This window comes from Astyanax mexicanus, chromosome 10, assembly GCF_023375975.1.
Source record: "Astyanax mexicanus isolate ESR-SI-001 chromosome 10, AstMex3_surface, whole genome shotgun sequence".
Lineage (NCBI taxonomy): Eukaryota > Metazoa > Chordata > Actinopteri > Characiformes > Acestrorhamphidae > Astyanax > Astyanax mexicanus.
In genome coordinates this window covers 11815644-11834402 of record NC_064417.1, presented here as the reverse complement: position 1 = coordinate 11834402, position 18759 = coordinate 11815644, and the positions used below count along the sequence as shown (strand labels likewise).

Here is an 18759-nt window from a genome sequence, read left to right as displayed (position 1 = left end):
TTATCATTTTTGTTTTGTAAAAAGCCTTAGCATTGCAGTGCAGTGCTGTGCTAAAAGCTATAAGCCAATGAATAATCCTGTTAAATAACTGTGATCTCAATATCAATCAAAAATAATTGTGATTATGGTATGAGGGGGAGAGACCTTGCACACAAATAGACCCGTCAGTGGGCATTTACTGAGATGTAAATTACATCTTAACGTCTCGTGTCAGCAAGGCTTTATTTCTTTTTCTGCAAGCTGAGAAACAATTTGACAGTTAATATTTTGTACTATTGCAAGCTCTATTGATAAGATGACATAGGCCTTTAATGTAAAAAGCAGAAACCAGTCAAAACTTTTTTTTTCACATTGGAACAATAAATTTCTGTTCATTTCTACTATACCTTCTCATTACAAAAGTAATGCAGCTCATCTGATTTGATTCTGAGTGTACAGTTCTCTCCTGTTCTCCTGTTTAAGACTAAATATTTTTAAATAAATTTGCATGAGTCTCATGGATCAAAGCGTTAGTACACAAACCAGATGAAGCCTAATGTTTTAGGTATGAGTACAAGTAGGCCAAGTACATCAATATAGCTGGTGAATGAAAGAACCACTCATCAATATAATCTGATATTACCTTATTTATGCCTTTTTATTTTAAATTAATACCTCCCCCCCCCCCCCCCCTTTTTGCTCCTGTTCCTCATGTACTGGCACGGATAGGGGCCCACTGACATTGAGAGCCCAGAATTTGCTGCTACTCCCCTGCTAATGAGGGTGATTTTGGTAATGTATAGATGTATAGTGAAAAGCTGTCAGAAATTCAATGTGTGCACCTGTGTGTGTGCATGTCTGTGTGTGTGATGAGTGTGTTTATTAACTCTTCTAGCTTTTATATAATATAAATAAATAAACAAATCATTTCACTCACCTTCCTGTCATTTGGTTCTGCATTCTCACCATCTATATCACCCTGAGGAGATACACAAATACACAGAGCGATTATTCAAAAATGTGGATGGCATGTGGGATAAATTGGAATATTGAGTGTAATAAGATGCGTGATATAAAGTGTAACATATTGGAACACAATAAGAAATATGCTTTGGTGTGTGGTAAGAACTACATGGAATGTAATGCAATATAAAGGATATTATGTGGAATGTAATAAAGAATATGGTATGTGATCTGGATGGCAATGTGAAATTTGATCTTGAACATAAGTAGGGTTTGGAGATTTTTAATGTATGATTACAATGTTGTATATGGAAAATAATATGGAACATGAAATGACTTAATATTGGGAAAAGTGGGAGATTATGATAGTGGAAAACAGAATGTTATTGTCAGTGTAATTTATAAAATTGATATGTGACTTAGATAAGGATAGTGGTATAAGGAATGTTATTGGTAGTGTAATGCATACAATTGATATGAAATGTGATTTAGACTGATAGTGGTATACAGAATGTTATTGTAGTGTAATTATTCATAACATTCATATGAAATATGATTTTGATTATGATAGTGGTATAAGGAATGTAATTGTAAGTGCAAATTTATTAAATTGATATGAATGTGATTTAGATTATGATAGTGGTATACGGAATGTTATTGTAGTATGATTCATAACATTTATTTGAAATGTAATTTAGATTATAATAGTGGTACGAGGAATGTTATTGGTAATGCCTTTCATAACATTGATATGACGTTATTTAGATTATGATAGTGCTATAAAGAAATGTTATTTTTAGAGTAATTAATAAAATTGATACAAAACGCGATTTAGATTATGATAGTGGCATAAGAAATGTTATTGTAACTGTCATTCATGAAATGATGCTATAGAGCAGAAAAAGTAGTGGAAAAAGTGAAATATATGATGTGTGATACTATGCAGTGAGATGTAGAGTGTAATAGGTAGTGTGATATCCGCTCTCACATCATGCAGTGGGTACGCAGCCAGGTACACTCCGCTTCCAAGCAGACTGGTTATTCCTGTAGTAACAATCAGATGGACACAAGAAAGTAGTAATAGTAGTTACAGTAGTAATAGGACTAATAGTAGTAGTAACAGAAGTAGTAGTAATAGTAGTTACAGTAGTACTAATAGTGGTAGAAGGAGCAATAGTAGTAGTGTTAACAGTTAGTAGTAGCAAAGGTAGTAAAAGGAGCATTAGCAGCAGTAATTGTAACAATTGTAGTAGTAAAAATAGTAGTACTCATAAGTAATAGCAGTTATAGTACTAGTAGTAGTTATAGTAGTAGTAGTTGTAGTAGCAATAGTTATTGTAATTGTAGTAGTAATAGTAGTTATAGAAGTAGGTTTAATAGTAGCAATAGTAGACATTAATAATAATAATAATAATAGTAGCAGCAGTAATAGTAGTGGTAGAAGTACTAGTAGTAGTGGTAGTACTAGGCCTAATAGTAGTAGTAAAAGTGTTAGTGGTGATCGTTGTAATAGTAGTAGTGGTAGCAATAGTAAAAATAGTAGAAGTAGTAGTAATAGTAGTTACAGTAGTACTCATAGTAAGTAGTAGTAGTCATAGTAGTAGTGTTAACAGTTAACAGGTAGTAATAGGAGTAATAACAGCAGCAGTATTAGTAACAATAGTAGTAGTAAAAGTAGTAGTAGTAGTAATAGTAGTACTATTAGTAGTAGTGGTGGTAGAAGTAATTGTAATAGTTGTAGTAATAGCAGTAGTATTAGCAGTTGCAGTAGTACTAGTCATAATAGTAGTTATAGTAGAAGTAGTAATAGTAGTTATAGTAGTAGTGGTAGTAGAAGTAGTAATAGGTATAGTAATTGTAGTAGTAATAGTAGATATAGTCGCAGTGATAATAGTAGCTATAGTAGTAGTAGTAGTAGTAGTAATAGTAGTAGAAGTAATAGTAATAATGGTAATAGTAACAGTAGTTATAGTAGTAGTGGTAACAGAGGTAACAGAAGTAGTAGTAATAGTAGTTACAGTAGTACTAATAGTATGTATTAGTAGTCATAGTAGTAGTGTTAACAGTTAGTAGTAGTAAAGGTAGTAATAGCAGCAGCAGTAATAGTAACAATAGTAGTAAAAGTAGTAGTAGTAGTAATAGTAGTAGTGGTGGTAGAAGTAATTGTAATAGTTGTAGTAATAGAAGTAGTATTAGCAGTAGTAGTGTTAATAGTCGTAATAGTAGTTATAGTAGTAATAGTAATTATAGTAGTAGTAGTGATAGTAGTTTTAGTAAAAGTAGTAATAATAGTAGTGGTAGTAGAAGTAGTAATAAGTATAGTAATTGTAGTAGTAATAGTTGTTATAGTAGAAGTGGCAATAGCTATAGTAGTAGTAGTAATAGTAGTAGAAGTAATAGTAATAGTGGTAGTAGTAGTTATGGCAGTAGTGGTAATAGTAGTTATATTAGTAGTGGTAATAGTTATAGTAGTAGTAATAGTAGTAGTAATAGTCACTATAGTAGTAGTGGTAGTACTAGTAGTAATAGTCGTAGTAGTAATAGTAATATTAGGTATAGTAGTAGTGGTAGTAGAAGTAGAAATAGTAGTTATTGTAGTAATAGTAGTTATATCAGTAGTAATAGTAGTGGTTAAATTAGTAGTAGTAATAGTACTTATAGTAGTAGTGGTAATATTAGTTATAGTAGTAGTAATAGTGGTTATAGTAGTAGTCATTACAGTAGAAGTAGTAATAGTAGTGATAGTAGTAGTAGTAGGTATCATAGTATTTTTAATAGTAGGTATAGTAGTAGTTTTAGTAGGTACAGTAGTAATATTAATAGTAGTGGCATTAGTAGTATTAGTTGTCATAGTCGTAGTGGTAATAGTAGTTATAGTAGTAGTGGTAATAATAGTAGTTGTCATAGTCGTAGTGGTAATAGTAGTTATAGTAGTAGTAGTAGTAACAGTAGTCATAGTGGTAGTGGTAATAGTTATAGTAGTAGCAATAGTAGTAGTGATAGTAGTAATAGTCACTATAGTAGTAGTGGTAGTACTAGTAGTAATAGTCGCCGTAGCAGTAATAGTAATATTAGGTGTAGTAGTGGTAGTAGAAGTAATAATAGTAGTAGTAGTAATAGCAGTTATTGTGGTAATAGTAGTTATAGTAGTAATAGTAGTCGTTAAATTAATAGTAATAGTACTTGTAGTAGTAGTGGTAATAGTAGTTATAGTAGTAGTAGTAGTAATAGTTGTAGTAGTAGTAGTAGATATCATAGTATTAATAGTAATAGTAGTTATAGTAGTAGTAATAGTAGTGGTTAAATTAGTAGTAGTAATAGTACTTGTAGTAGTAGTGGTAATAGTAGTTATAGTTGTAGTAGTAGTAGATATCATAGTATTAATAGTAATAGTAGTTATAGTAGTAGTTTTAGTAGTTAGAGAAGTAGTAGTTATAGTAGTAATATTTATAGTGGTAGTAGTAGTAATAGTTGTTATAGTAGTAGTGGTAATAGTAGTAGTAGTTATAGTAGTAGTGATAGTAGTAATAGTCACTATAGTAGTAGTGGTAGTACTAGTAGTAATAGTCGTCGTAGTAGTAATAGTAAAATTAGGTGTAGTAGTGGTAGTAGAAGTAATAATAGTAGTAGTAATAGCAGTTATTGTGGTAATAGTAGTTATAGAAGTAGTAATAGTAGTGGTTAAATTAGTAGTAATAATAGTACTTGTTGTAGTAGTAGTGGTAATAGTAGTTATAGTAGTAGTAATAGTAGTTGTAGTAGTAAATATCATAGTATTAATAGTAATAGTAGTTATAGCATTAGTTTTAGTAGTTAGAGAAGTAGTAGTTATAGTAGTAATATTAATAGTGGTAGTAGTAGTAGTAATAGTTGTTATAGTTGTAGTGGTAATAGTAGTAGTTACAGTAGTAGTGGTAACAGTAGTTAGAGTAGTAGTAGTAACAGCAGTAGTAGAAGTATTGGTATGAGTAGTAATAGTCCCTTTAGTGGTAGTAATAGTCATTATAGTAGAATTAGTAACAGTAGTTATAGTGGAAGTGGTAATAGTTATAGTAGTAATAGTATGAGTAATAGCAGTAGTGATAGTAGCAATAGTTACTCCAGTACTCCAGTTTTAGTAGTCACAGTAGTAGTAGTTATAGTAGGAACTTTAATAGTGGTGGTAGTAGTAGTAGTAGTTGTTGTTATCTTAGTAGTGGTAATAGTAGTTATAGTAGTAGTAATAGTAGGTATCAGTATTTTAATAGTAGTTATAGTAGTAGTTTTAGTAGTTACAGTAGTAGTAGTTATAGTAGTAATATTAATAGTGGTAGTAGTAGTAGTAGTGGTAATAGTCGTTATAGTAGTAGTGGTAATTAAGCAATAATACACGAGAGGGAGTGCAATAACGTGTAATATTGACATGTAGTTCAGCACAGCAGTGCCAATGTTACACGTTACAGAAAGAACATCAAGTGTATTATTGCGATTGTTCCACAGTTCTATTATCACTGCTTACTAAAAGATTTTCAGTTAAAGAGGACGAGAAAATCTGATCTTTTTAGTTATAAACAATCCGCAAGTTAAAATAATTCCATTGCTGCGCTTTGTGTAGCTGCACTGTTTGGATTTAAAGTGCTGCATCGTTGCTAGGTGACCTATTGTAGCGGCCAGTAGTTAGTTGCAGTGTATCACAAAAGTGAGTAGACCCTCACATTTCTGCAGATATTTAATCATATCTTTTCATGGAACAACACTGACAAAATGACACTTTGACACAACGAAAAGTAGTGTGTGTACAGCTTATATAACAGTGTAAATTTATTCTTCCCTCAAAATAACTCAATATACTGCCATTAATGTCTAAACAAAAGTGAGTACACCCCTTAGTGAAAGTTCTTGAAGTGTCAATATTTTATGTGGCCACCATTATTTTTCAGAACTGCCTTAACTGTCCTGGGCATGACGTTTACCAGAGCTTCACAGGTTGCCACTGGAATGCTTTTCCACTCCTCCAAGACAACATTAGGGAGCTGGCGGTTATTCGAGGCGTTGCGCTCCTCCACCTTCTGCTTGAGAATGCCCCAAAAATGTTCTATTGGGTTTAGGTCTGGAGACACGCTTGGCCGGTCCATCACCTTTACAGCATGTGCACTCAGCTTCTTTGGACGACCAACGCGAGGTCTGTTCTGAGGGGACCCTGCCGTTTTAAAAAGCTGGATGATCTTGGCCACTGTGCTGCAGCTCAGTTTCAGGGTGTTGGCAATCTTCTTGTAGTTTTGGCCATCTTTGTGTAGCGCAACAATTCATGATTTAAAATCCCCAGAGAGTGTTTGATACGAGGTGCCATGTTGGAACTTTCAGTGACTAGTAAAAGAGAGTGTGAGAGCTGTACTACAAAATTGAACTGCTTCCTATACGCACCTGAGACCTAGTAACACTAACAAGTCACATGACATTTTGGAGAAAAATGACAAGCAGTGCTTAATTTGGACGTTTAGGGGTGTAGTATCGTAGGGGTGTCCTCACTTTTGTTGCTGGTAGTTTAGAAATGAATGGCTGTATATTGAGTAATTTTGAGGGAAGAATACATTTACACTGTGATATAAGCTGCACACTACTTTTCATTGTGTCAAAGTGTCATTTTGTCAGTGTTGTCCCATTAAAAGATATACTTAATTTTTTTTTCAGAAATGTGAGGGGGTTGTACTTTTGTGATACACTGTATGTGTACACTGTCCCTTTGTGGAGAGGCATTGCGTTGTTGTGCTGTACCGCTAGACCCACTGGACGCATGCTCCATTATTTTGCTTTTTTTTCCTCATAGTAATGCCTTATATGTGCTTTTGGTGTTTACTTACTTCATGTATGAACTACTAAAGTGGAATACAGCCAGAGTGTCTCATCTGCTCCAGTGTGCTTCATGTTTTATCTGCCCAAAGGCATCCTATCCGGGCGGAAGTGTTACAACTGGTGCCCGAACCAGCTAAAAGCACATAAGGTGTTACAAAAATAAAATAAGCAAAATAAAGGAGCAGGGGTCCAGTGGGTCTAGTGGTACAGCGCAACAACTCTCTGCATATCTACATTATCAGCATCCTGGGACAGTGTACACATAACTACATACTGGTCGTTACACTTTATGTGGTGGAGTAACACATGGAGAGCTTCGGTTACAGTGCATTACCGGCTAATAATGTCACTCGCCTCTCACCCAAACACATTGTAGGGTCGGAACTGTGGTATAAAAATAGTTATAGTAGTTGAAGTAGTAATTGTAGTAGTAGTAGTAATAATAGCTATAGTAGTAGTAATATTAATAGCGGTAGTAATAGTAATAATAGTAGTAGTAATATGAATAGTGATAGTTGTAGTAAAAGTAGTAGTAGCAATAGTAGTTATAGTAGTAGTAATAGTAGTTATTGTTGTAGTAATATTAATAGTGGTAGTAGTAATAGTAGTAGTATTATTGGTTATAGAAGTAGTAATATTAATAGTGGTAGTAGTAATAGTAGTAGTATTAGTAGTTATAGAAGTAGTAATATTAATAGTGGTAGTAATAGTAGTTATTGTAGTAGTAATATTAATAGAGGGAGTAGTAGTAGTTATAGTAGTTGTATTTATCTTGCTGTACTTGTTGTAACTTGAGGAAGGAGAGTAACGTAATTTAAATCCTCTGTATGTCCTGTACATATGCATTTAAAGGGCTGGACCAGCCACAACCCATCTCGTTCATGTATGCAGGGACTGCAGGTTGAAGCTGGGAGGAGCCTTTTCTCATAAGGCCATTTTCTTTATCTTTTCCTTATTCTGCACTGCTGGCCAAGGTATAGCGAGTTTTCCTTAAGCCTGTTTACACACCTCGCACAGGTTGTTTTCAGCCTGAGAGTAGAGGTCTGTACTCCCGCGGGACTCTCGGGACCTGTCAGAATATGTTGCGGCACGCACACACACACGCAAACACAAACATGCACGCATGCACACACACGCCGATTTTCAGCATCTCCAATTCACCTGACGGCAGATGTTTGGACTGTGGTAAGAAACGTGACAGTATTATTCAGCACTGAATTGCTGTTTTAATAAATACATAAGTAAATTTGAAGCACTAAATTTAATTAATTCAATTCATATTAGGACCGGGGGGCAGAAGCGGCGGAAATGTACATGTGGCGGGTGTTACGCAGCCTGGTTCTCCTTCCACACTACCGGACTCTATTTCCCAGAATTCCCCTGATTATGACATCAATAATAACCCTTTACCTTCACCCAATCACGTTACGCTCCGACGCTCTGATTCACCTGTGTTCTAAATTACTTCCGGTTCATTTTTATCTAGATCCTGTATTTAAGGCATCCGTTTGTAAACAAACACCGCGAGGTATTGCCGACTCATGTTACATACTAAGCGTTTTCCTGTTTACTGTTTTTGCCTTCTCGTTACGACCCTGTTTTCGGATAATCGGTTTATGTCTTTTGTTTTGCCCTTATTGGATTTGTTGTATGGTTGGACTGTTTCTCGGTTTCGAACTCGGACTGTATTTTTGACTACACAGCGGGCGGGCGCAGGAATAAAAGAATTGATTTTTGGCGGAAACATCCGGTAATGGGACAAAAACACACGGGAGCGGGCAGGAGCGGGTTTAAAAAAGCAGTCCTGCGTAGACCTCTACCTGAGAGCATGAGTGAGATGCACTGGGTGGTCTGGGCTGTTGGACAAGGAAGGTGGCTCCTCCATGTCGCCCATACCAAGGAGATTGGAGTTGGCATCTCCATCCAAGTCCATGCTCCCCGCAAGTTAACAGCACCCCAGATAAGAATCACTGAAATGCTTCACAGAGTATTTTGGTTTGTTTTACATTTTTAGGTTTGAAAACTACTACAAACTACTACATGACTCTTTATGTGTTCCTTCATAGTCTGGATGACTTAAATATTAATTTACAATGTATTTTTTTTTTCTTTTTATACCCTCTGTTATTGTTTACACCTAAACAAAGGTTTGATAAAAAGTGAGAAATTTGGCTCAGTTTTTACAGTATGCTGCTGGTTAGGCTGTTTACACAGTCTTTTTAAATGTGACCCACATCTGACATTCTTCTAAACAGTTTGTTCTGTGCAACAGAGGCATTGTTTTTTAAACAGGACTGGGCAAAACTTATGGGACCCCTGAAAATATTGTGACCAAAGGGACACATTCACACCAAGGTGTGTCCACCAATTAGCATCACAGGTGTCTACAATCTTGTAATTATACAGTGGGCCTATATATAAGGCTATAGGTAGTTACTGTGCTGTTTGGTGACACGGTGTGTTCTATGCTCAACATGGACCAGAGATAGCGAAGGAAAGAGATGTCTCAGGAGATTAAAAAGAAAATTATAGATATATAGTTAAATGTAAATGTTATAAAACCATCTCCAAGCAGCTCAATGTCCCGTGACCACAGCTGCACATATTTTTCAGAAATTTAACATCCACAAGACTGTAGACAAGCTCCCTAGACAAGGCTGCAGGAGGATATTTGATGACAAATCCAATAGACAGATAATACAAATGGTAATAAAAGAGACCAGAAAAACTTCTAAAAAGATTAAAGGTGAACTTCAAGCTCAGTGTCAGATCGCACCATCTGTCGTTGTTAGAGCCAAATTGGATTTAATGAGAAACGACCAAGAAGGACACCTTCTTACTACACACTGATGGTGATTGTAAGAAACTGAAGGACACACCCATTATGCAAAGAATTTGTCCCAACAGACTAAATTCAGTTTTGCCTACACGATGCGGGGAGGGTAACTGTGATGTTGTTACTTGGGGTACAGTTCAGAACAGCTTGAGACGGTTCTCAAGCCAGGTCCCCCCCCCCCCCCCCGCAGCTAGGTGAGTGATAAAGATGAGGGGGGTGATGGGGTGGAGGCGGGTGCGAGGTTGAAAGTCACAAAGGTGAGGAGCACCTGGAAGGTATATATATATATATATATATATATATATATATATATAGGAACAGGGGGAGGAGCTTGGAAACTTGAGGCGTGGTTCATATCCCAAAATTTTGTTAATTCTTAACAACACTTTGCTATAATGAACCCCGCCTACACGATGCGGGGAGGGGAACTGTGATGTTGTTACTTGGGGTACAGTTCAGAACAGCTTGAGACGGTTCTCAAGCCAGGTCCCCCCAAAAAGACAAAAAGTGGGAGGACCAGCCGCCGAATCTGAACAGGAAGTGAGATAAGCGATAGTGAGAGCCTGAGGTCTTCAGCAGAACTTCATAAGATCTTTAACAGCATTTAGGGGTAGCATGAGAGAAAAGGTCTTTATAGTAGATGGCAAACAGAGTTAGCATCATCCTCGTAATACAATTTGCAGGCCAGTATAATGTTTGACTAAATGGGAGTTTGACAGGTTTCGTGAGCAGCGCGGAATTTGGGAGAAATGTTGTCTGTAGTTTATAGAATAAAACAACAATGTTCATTTTACTCAAACATATACCTATAAATAGCAAAATCAGAGAAACTGATTCAGAAACTGAAGTGGTCTATTTTTTTCTGCATTTTTCATACTTACATTTTTAGATCAAACAAACTTTGCTTTCAGACAAATATAACCTAAATAGATATAAAAGACACTTAATTACATTTTAAGTGATTATTTTATTTATTAAGGAAACAGTTCCTGAGTTAAAACATTATTTATATATAATTTTTTTTTATATTTTGACCATTTCTCATTTTCTGAAAATAAGTGTTTTAAATGAAAATATATTTAGGGTTCAAGCACCGAAGGTGCGTAGAACCCTATTGTTTTTGCTAAGATTTTTCTTATTATTAGGGTTCAAGCACCGAAGGTGCGTAGAACCCTATTGTTTTTGCTAAGATTTTTCTTCTTCTTCTTCTTATTATTAGGGGTTCGAGCACGTAGTGCTAGAAACCCTATTGTAATTGTTCTGATTATTATTATTATTAGGGGTTCGAGCACGTAGTGCTAGAAACCCTATTGTAATTGTTCTGATTATTATTATTATTCTTATTCTTTTTCTGCCATAGAAGTGATTGGGCAGAAGAAACCGTAAGGCCTACAGGGCTGAGACTTGGTCATATGGTAGTACTTCTCACCGCTACTCAGATTCAAAAGATGAGCCCGATCGGCCTCAAGGGGGCGCTATGGCGAAGGTCAACGCGTTTGGCCCCGTAACTCCTACGCCCTGATAGCTAGAGCAAAAATTCTTGCATTATATGATTCCTTGGTTAATGGCAAATCAAAAAGGTTAATAGAACCACTAAGCTCCGCCCACTTCGATTTTTTGCTATTTAGCATAATATGCAAAACCTACTTTTGAGAACTTGTCCTAAACTCATTGACCAATCCTGACATGTTTGGTGTCAAACAACTCAGCAGAGTCCAAACCTCAATAATTATTAAAAAAATCTTGAAATTTGCAAAAATTATGGCCACCATATGCAAATTAATCTTACCGTGGCACACCCAAATTTACTTTAACAGCTGTAACTTTTGAATGCTTAAACCGACACTAATGCCACTTTAGACATATGATGGCAACATGATTCTGAGGTAGCATGTCAATCTGTGTAGACAAACGCCCCCAGGGGGAGGAGCCAAAGCTAAAAATCTGTTTCTCAGGAAGCGTACAAGCTATGAAGCTCTCCTTTGGCATGTATCATCTATGGCCTATGTCCTAATGTTTTACAGAAGGAAAATTTGATATGCAAATTTTTGCGATCGTTATTAGCCAATCAGATTCCAGCAAGCTTTTGACAGGCTAAACAATGACCAATCAGGACGATACTTATACCCTACATGTATCTCAGGGCCTTCTATCATCCATTAAAATATGGCGTTGATTGGCCTCAAGGGGGCGCTAAATCAGAAAATCAGTTATATCTAAAGGTACAAGTGGCCTAGGCTTGTTATTCTTTTTTATTTGTATACTTTGCTGTAGCCTTTACAACTTTGTAATTACATATGTTTACCAAAAATGCAAAGATTTAAATCAGTGGCCAAAAGAGTAAAAATTGCTCTTTTCGAACTTGTCTTTAAGTCCTTAATCAATCAAAACAAATTTGGTCTTGATGCAATCTTGAGACCCTGTAGGTAAATAATTATCAAAAAAATCTTGACATTTTAACTATTTGAGGCCCATAAACCTTGATCAAACATGTACGTGAAAGCCTTTTCAGAGTTATTTGGCCAAAACTCTGTCAAAGTTTAAAACATGCCAAAACTGTTGAAGCTACTAATTAACAATGACATTTGAAGTACATGTGCCAAGTATGAGCCAAATAAGTCTTCAGTAGGCTCTACAGTGAAAAAATAACTATTTTCAATTTATTCTATTTATCGCTATTTTCCAACCTAAATGGACAGAAGACAGGAACCTTTCACCCTATCAACACACAAGTTTATACACATATATAGACTGATAATCTGATCTTGATTGCAAATTTTCAGCCAAATCGGACATGTTTTGCCTCTACAACTGCTGGAAAACTACAGCGATTTTGTAGGCCTCAAGCCTGTATTATCGCTTTTTTCAAATCTAAATGGACAGAAGTCAGGAACCTTTGACCCTATTTACACAGAAATTGACATACATATATAGACTGATATTGTGATCCTGATTGCAAATTTTGAGCCAATTCAGATATTTTTTGCCTCTAATATGGCCAAAGAGCAACAGCCATTTTGTAGGCCATAAGCCTGTATTATCACTTTTTTCAAACCTAAATGGTCAGAAGTCAGGAACCTTTGACCCTATCAACACACAAATTTACATACATGTATATACAGACCACTTGATCATGAGTACCAATTTGGAGCCCAATTGGACTTTTCTTCTCTTTTTAATAAATAGAAACACACTGATAGGGAATGTTCTGTCTTTCTGATAGAGTGATAGATTTCCAGCAGGTTATATGTGGTCTCTTGCTGCGCTCTGGTGGTCATTTGGTGAAACAGCTACAGGTGAATTATTCTAAATTAAAGCTCTGCTGAACTTATTCAATCTTGCTTGTCTTGCTTAATTGAACATATTTATCCTTCTTGTTCATGCTGGTCAGCCGCCTGGGTCATTCTTGTTTATGCTTCTTCCACTTAATTTTTTTTAAATTTGCATAATATGCAAAACCTACTTTTGAGATCTTGTCCTTGGATCCTTGACCAATCATGACATGTTTGGTGTCAAACAGTTAAGCAGAGCTTACTCCTCAATAATTATTAAAAAAATCTTTACATTTATAAACAATATGGCCGCCATATGCAAATGAGTTCTACCATGGTGCAGTAAAATGTCTTTAACACTTATAACACTCGATAGCTGTTTCTCTAGAACCATACAAGCTATCAAGGTCATCCTAGCCAATTATCATCTATGGCCCATGCACTAATGGTACACCAAATGAAAATTTGATATGGACACTTTTGTGGTCACTATTAGCCAATCACATTCCAGCAAGCTTTTAACAGGCGGAATGTTAATCAGGTCAAAACTTATATACTATATACGGGTTATTTATATGCCCTTTTTATGCCTTGTGTTTTTTCAATTTAAGAACTGAATTTGTTTCACCAAATGCACACTAGAGTGCAGTAAGACACCACATAAAACCCGATGAACACTACAGCTCAATTTATCAATGCTTTTCAACTAGTTTACTCACACCACTCATCTAGCATTGCCATTATGGTCTTTATGGTCACGCTGGTCACCCAGCTTGGTTATGCAGGTCATCCAGCTTGGTCATGCTGGCCATTCACATTGGTCATTATGGTCCTGCTGGTCATTCAGCTTTGTCCTCATAGTAATGGTGGTCTTCCAGCTTGGTCATACTGGCCAACCAACTTTGCCATGCTGGTCATCCAGTTTGGTCATTATGGTCTTCCAGCTTGGTCAATATGGTCAACAAGTTTGTCATCCAGATTAGTCATGCTGGTAATCTAGCTTGGTCTTCACGGTCATGCTGGTCATCCTCATCCAGTTTGGCGATGCCGGTCAACCGGCAACATGTTTTAAGCCTAACTGGCCTCCAGGGTTCTCTTTGCCTGTAACGCTCGAACCCCGTAAATCGCCGCTTGCGGCTATATTTATTATTATTATTATTAGGGGTTCGAGCACGTAGTGCTAGAAACCCTATTGTAATTGTTCTGATTATTAGGGGTTCGAGCACGTAGTGCTAGAAACCCTATTGTAATTGTTCTGATTATTATTATTATTATTATTAGGGGTTCGAGCACGTAGTGCTAGAAACCCTATTGTAATTGTTCTGATTATTAGGGGTTCGAGCACGTAGTGCTAGAAACCCTATTGTAATTGTTCTGATTATTATTATTATTATTATAGTTCTTATTCTTTTTCTGCCATAGAAGTGATTGGGCAGAAGAAACCGTAAGGCCTACAGGGCTGAGACTTGGTCATATGGTAGTACTTCTCACCGCTACTCAGATTCAAAAGATGAGCCCGATCGGCCTCAAGGGGGCGCTATGGCGAAGGTCAACGCGTTTGGCCTCGTAACTCCCACGCCCTGATAGCTAGAGCAAAAATTCTTGCATTATATGATTCCTTGGTTAATGGCAAATCAAAAAGGACAATAGAACCACTAAGCTCCGCCCACTTAGATTTTTTGCTATTTAGCATAAAATGCAAAACCTACTTTTGCGAACTAGTCTGTGGATTTTTGACCAATCCTGACAAGTTTGGTGTCAAACAACTCAGCAGAGTCCCAACCTCAATAATTATCGAAAAAATCTTGAAACTTGTAAACAATATGGCCGCCATATGCAAATTAATCTTACCGTGGCACACCAAAATTCACTCTAACAGCTGTAACTTTTGAATGCTTAAACTGACACTAATGCCGCTTTAGACCTTTGGTAATAACATGATTCTGAGGTAGCCTGTCAATCTGTGTAGACGTACGCCCCCAGGGGGCGGAGCCAAAGCTAAAAATCTGTTTCTCAGGAACCGTACAAGCTATCAAGCTCTCGTTTGGCATGTATCCTCTGTGGCCTATGTCCTAATGGTCTACCGAAGGATATTTTGATGTGTGAATTTTTGTGGTCGCTATTAGCCAATCAGATTACAGCAAGCTTTTGACAGGCTAAACAATCACCAATCAGGACAATACTTATATTGTACATGTATATGAGGGCCTTTTATCATCCATTAAAATATGGCGTTGATTGGCCTCTAGGGGGCGCTATAGCAGAAAATCAGTTATATCTAAAGGTACAAGTGACCTAGGCTTGTTATTCTTTTTGAGTTGTATGCTTTGCTGTAACCTTTACAACTTTGTAATTACATGTCTTTACCAAAAATGTATTGTTTTGCATCAGTGGCCAGTAGAGTAAAAATTGCACTTTTCGAACTAGTCCCTGGATATTCAACCAATTAAATCAACTTTGGTCTTTTCACAATCTTGAGACCGTGTAGGTAAATAATTATCAAAAAAATGTTGGAATTTTAACTTTTTATGGCCCCAACACCTTGATCAAACATGTACGTGAAAGCCTTTTCAGAGTTATTTGGCCAAAACTCTGTCAAAGTTTAAAACATGCCAAAACTGTTGAAGCTACTAATTAACAATGACATTTGAAGTACATGTGCCAATTATGAGCCAAATAAGTCATCAGTAGGCTCTACAGTGAAAAAATAACTATTTTCAATTTATTCTATTTATCGCTTTTTTCCAACCTAAATGGACAGAAGACAGGAACCTTTCACCCTATCAACACACAAATTTATACACATATATAGACTGATAATCTGATCTTGATTGCAAATTTTCAGCCAAATCGGACATGTTTTGCCTCTACAACGGCTGGAAAACTACAGCGATTTTGTAGGCCTCAAGCCTGTATTATCGCTTTTTTCAAATCTAAATGGACAGAAGACAGGAACATTTGACCCTATTGACACAGAAATTGACATACATATATAGATTGATATTGTGATCTTGATTGCAAATTTTGAGCCAAATCAGATATTTTTTTGCCTCTAATATGGCCAAAGAGCAACAGCCATTTTGTAGGCCATAAGCCTGTATTATCACTTTTTTCAAACCTAAATGGTCAGAAGTCAGGAACCTTTGACCCTATCAACACACAAATTTACATTCATGTATATACAGACCACTTGATCATGAGTACCAATTTGGAGCCCAATCGGACGTTTCTTCTCTTTTTGATAAATAGAAACACACTGATAGGGAATGTTCTGTCTTTCTGATAGAGTGATAGATTTCCAGCAGGTTATATGTGGTCTCTTGCTGCGCTCTGGTGGTCATTTGGTGAAACAGCTACAGGTGAATTATTCTAAATTAAAGCTCTGCTGAACTTATTCAATCTTGCTTGTCTTGCTTAATTGAACATATTTATCCTTCTTGTTCATGCTGGTCAGCCGCCTGGGTCATTCTTGTTTATGCTCCACCCACTTAATTTTTTTTAAAATTTGCATAATATGCAAAACCTACTTTTGAGATCTTGTCCTTGGATCCTTGACCAATCATGACATGTTTGGTGTCAAACAGTTCAGCAGAGCTTACTCCTCAATAATTATTAAAAAAATCTTTACATTTATAAACAATATGGCCGCCATATGCAAATGAGTTCTACCATGGTGCAGTAAAATGTCTTTAACACTTATAACTTTTGAATGCTTAACCTGACACTAATACCACTTCAGTCCTTTGATCATTACATGATTCTCAGATACCCTGTCAGTTTAAGTAGACATACACCCCCCCAGGGGGCGGGGCCAATGCTCGATAGCTGTTTCTCTAGAACCATACAAGCTATCAAGGTCATCCTAGCCAATTATCATCTATGGCCCATGCACTAATGGTACACCAAATGAAAATTTGATATGGACACTTTTGTGGTCACTATTAGCCAATCACATTCCAGCAAACTTTTAACAGGCGGAATGTTAATCAGGTCAAAACTTATATACTATATACGGGTTATTTATATGCCCTTTTTATGCCTTGTGTTTTTTCAATTTAAGAACTGAATTTGTTTCACCAAATGCCCACTAGAGTGCAGTAAGACACCACATAAAACCTGATGAACACTACAGCTCAATTTACCAATGCTTTTCAACTAGTTTACTCACACCACTCATCTAGCATTGTCATTATGGTCTTTATGGTCACGCTGGTTACCGAGCTTGGTTATCCAGTTTGGTGATGACGGTCAACCAGCAACAGGTTTTAAACCTAATTGGCCTCCAGGGGCCTCTTTGCCTGTGACGCTCGAACCCCGTAAATCGCCGCTTGCGGCTATATTTATTAGGGGTTCGAGCACGTAGTGCTAGAAACCCTATTGTAATTGTTCTGATTATTATTATTATTATTATTATTATAGTTCTTATTCTTTTTCTGCCATAGAAGTGATTGGGCAGAAGAAACCGTAAGGCCTACAGGGCTGAGACTTGGTCATATGGTAGTACTTCTCACCGCTACTCAGATTCAAAAGATGAGCCCGATCGGCCTCAAGGGGGCGCTATGGCGAAGGTCAACGCGTTTGGCCTCGTAACTCCCACGCCCTGATAGCTAGAGCAAAAATTCTTGCATTATATGATTCCTTGGTTAATGGCAAATCAAAAAGGTCAATAGAACCACTAAGCTCCGCCCACTTAGATTTTTTGCTATTTAGCATAAAATGCAAAACCTACTTTTGCGAACTAGTCTGTGGATTTTTGACCAATCCTGACAAGTTTGGTGTCAAACAACTCAGCAGAGTCCCAACCTCAATAATTATCGAAAAAATCTTGAAATTTGTAAACAATATGGCCGCCATATGCAAATTAATCTTACCGTGGCACACCAAAATTCACTCTAACAGCTGTAACTTTTGAATGCTTAAACTGACACTAATGCCGCTTTAGACCTTTGGTAATAACATGATTCTGAGGTAGCCTGTCAATCTGTGTAGACGTACGCCCCCAGGGGGCGGAGCCAAAGCTAAAAATCTGTTTCTCAGGAACCGTACAAGCTATCAAGCTCTCGTTTGGCATGTATCCTCTGTGGCCTATGTCCTAATGGTCTACCGAAGGATATTTTGATGTGTGAATTTTTGTGGTCGCTATTAGCCAATCAGATTACAGCAAGCTTTTGACAGGCTAAACAATCACCAATCAGGACGATACTTATATTGTACATGTATATGAGGGCCTTTTATCATCCATTAAAATATGGCGTTGATTGGCCTCTAGGGGGCGCTATAGCAGAAAATCAGTTATATCTAAAGGTACAAGTGACCTAGGCTTGTTATTCTTTTTGAGTTGTATGCTTTGCTGTAACCTTTACAACTTTGTAATTACATGTCTTTACCAAAAATGTATTGTTTTGCATCAGTGGCCAGTAGAGTAAAAATTGCACTTTTCGAACTAGTCCCTGGATATTCAACCAATTAAATCAACTTTGGTCTTTTCACAATCTTGAGACCGTGTAGGTAAATAATTATCAAAAAAATGTTGGAATTTTAACTTTTTATGGCCCCAACACCTTGATCAAACATGTACGTGAAAGCCTTTTCAGAGTTATTTGGCCAAAACTCTGTCAAAGTTTAAAACATGCCAAAACTGTTGAAGCTACTAATTAACAATGACATTTGAAGTACATGTGCCAATTATGAGCCAAATAAGTCTTCAGTAGGCTCTACAGTGAAAAAATAACTATTTTCAATTTATTCTATTTATTGCTTTTTTCCAACCTAAATGGACAGAAGACAGGAACCTTTCACCCTATCAACACACAAATTTATACACATATATAGACTGATAATCTGATCTTGATCGCAAATTTTAAGCCAAATCGGACA

At 36.6% G+C, this 18759-nt stretch overlaps 1 protein-coding gene across 1 annotated transcript in view; it reads right to left on the bottom strand.

Annotated features, from left to right (window-relative positions):
• Nucleotides 1-656: 656 nt before the first annotated feature.
• Nucleotides 657-18759, bottom strand: part of LOC111197547 (anoctamin-1) — a 97825-nt gene continuing 79722 nt past the window's right edge. Inside the window, exons 7-8 of the mRNA XM_049483867.1 lie at nt 1931-1986; nt 657-958 (exon numbers count right to left, since the gene is read on the bottom strand). Of these exons, the coding sequence (XP_049339824.1) occupies nt 878-958; nt 1931-1986 (137 nt within the window). The 3' untranslated portion in view covers nt 657-877. The remainder of the gene's footprint in view (nt 959-1930; nt 1987-18759) is intronic.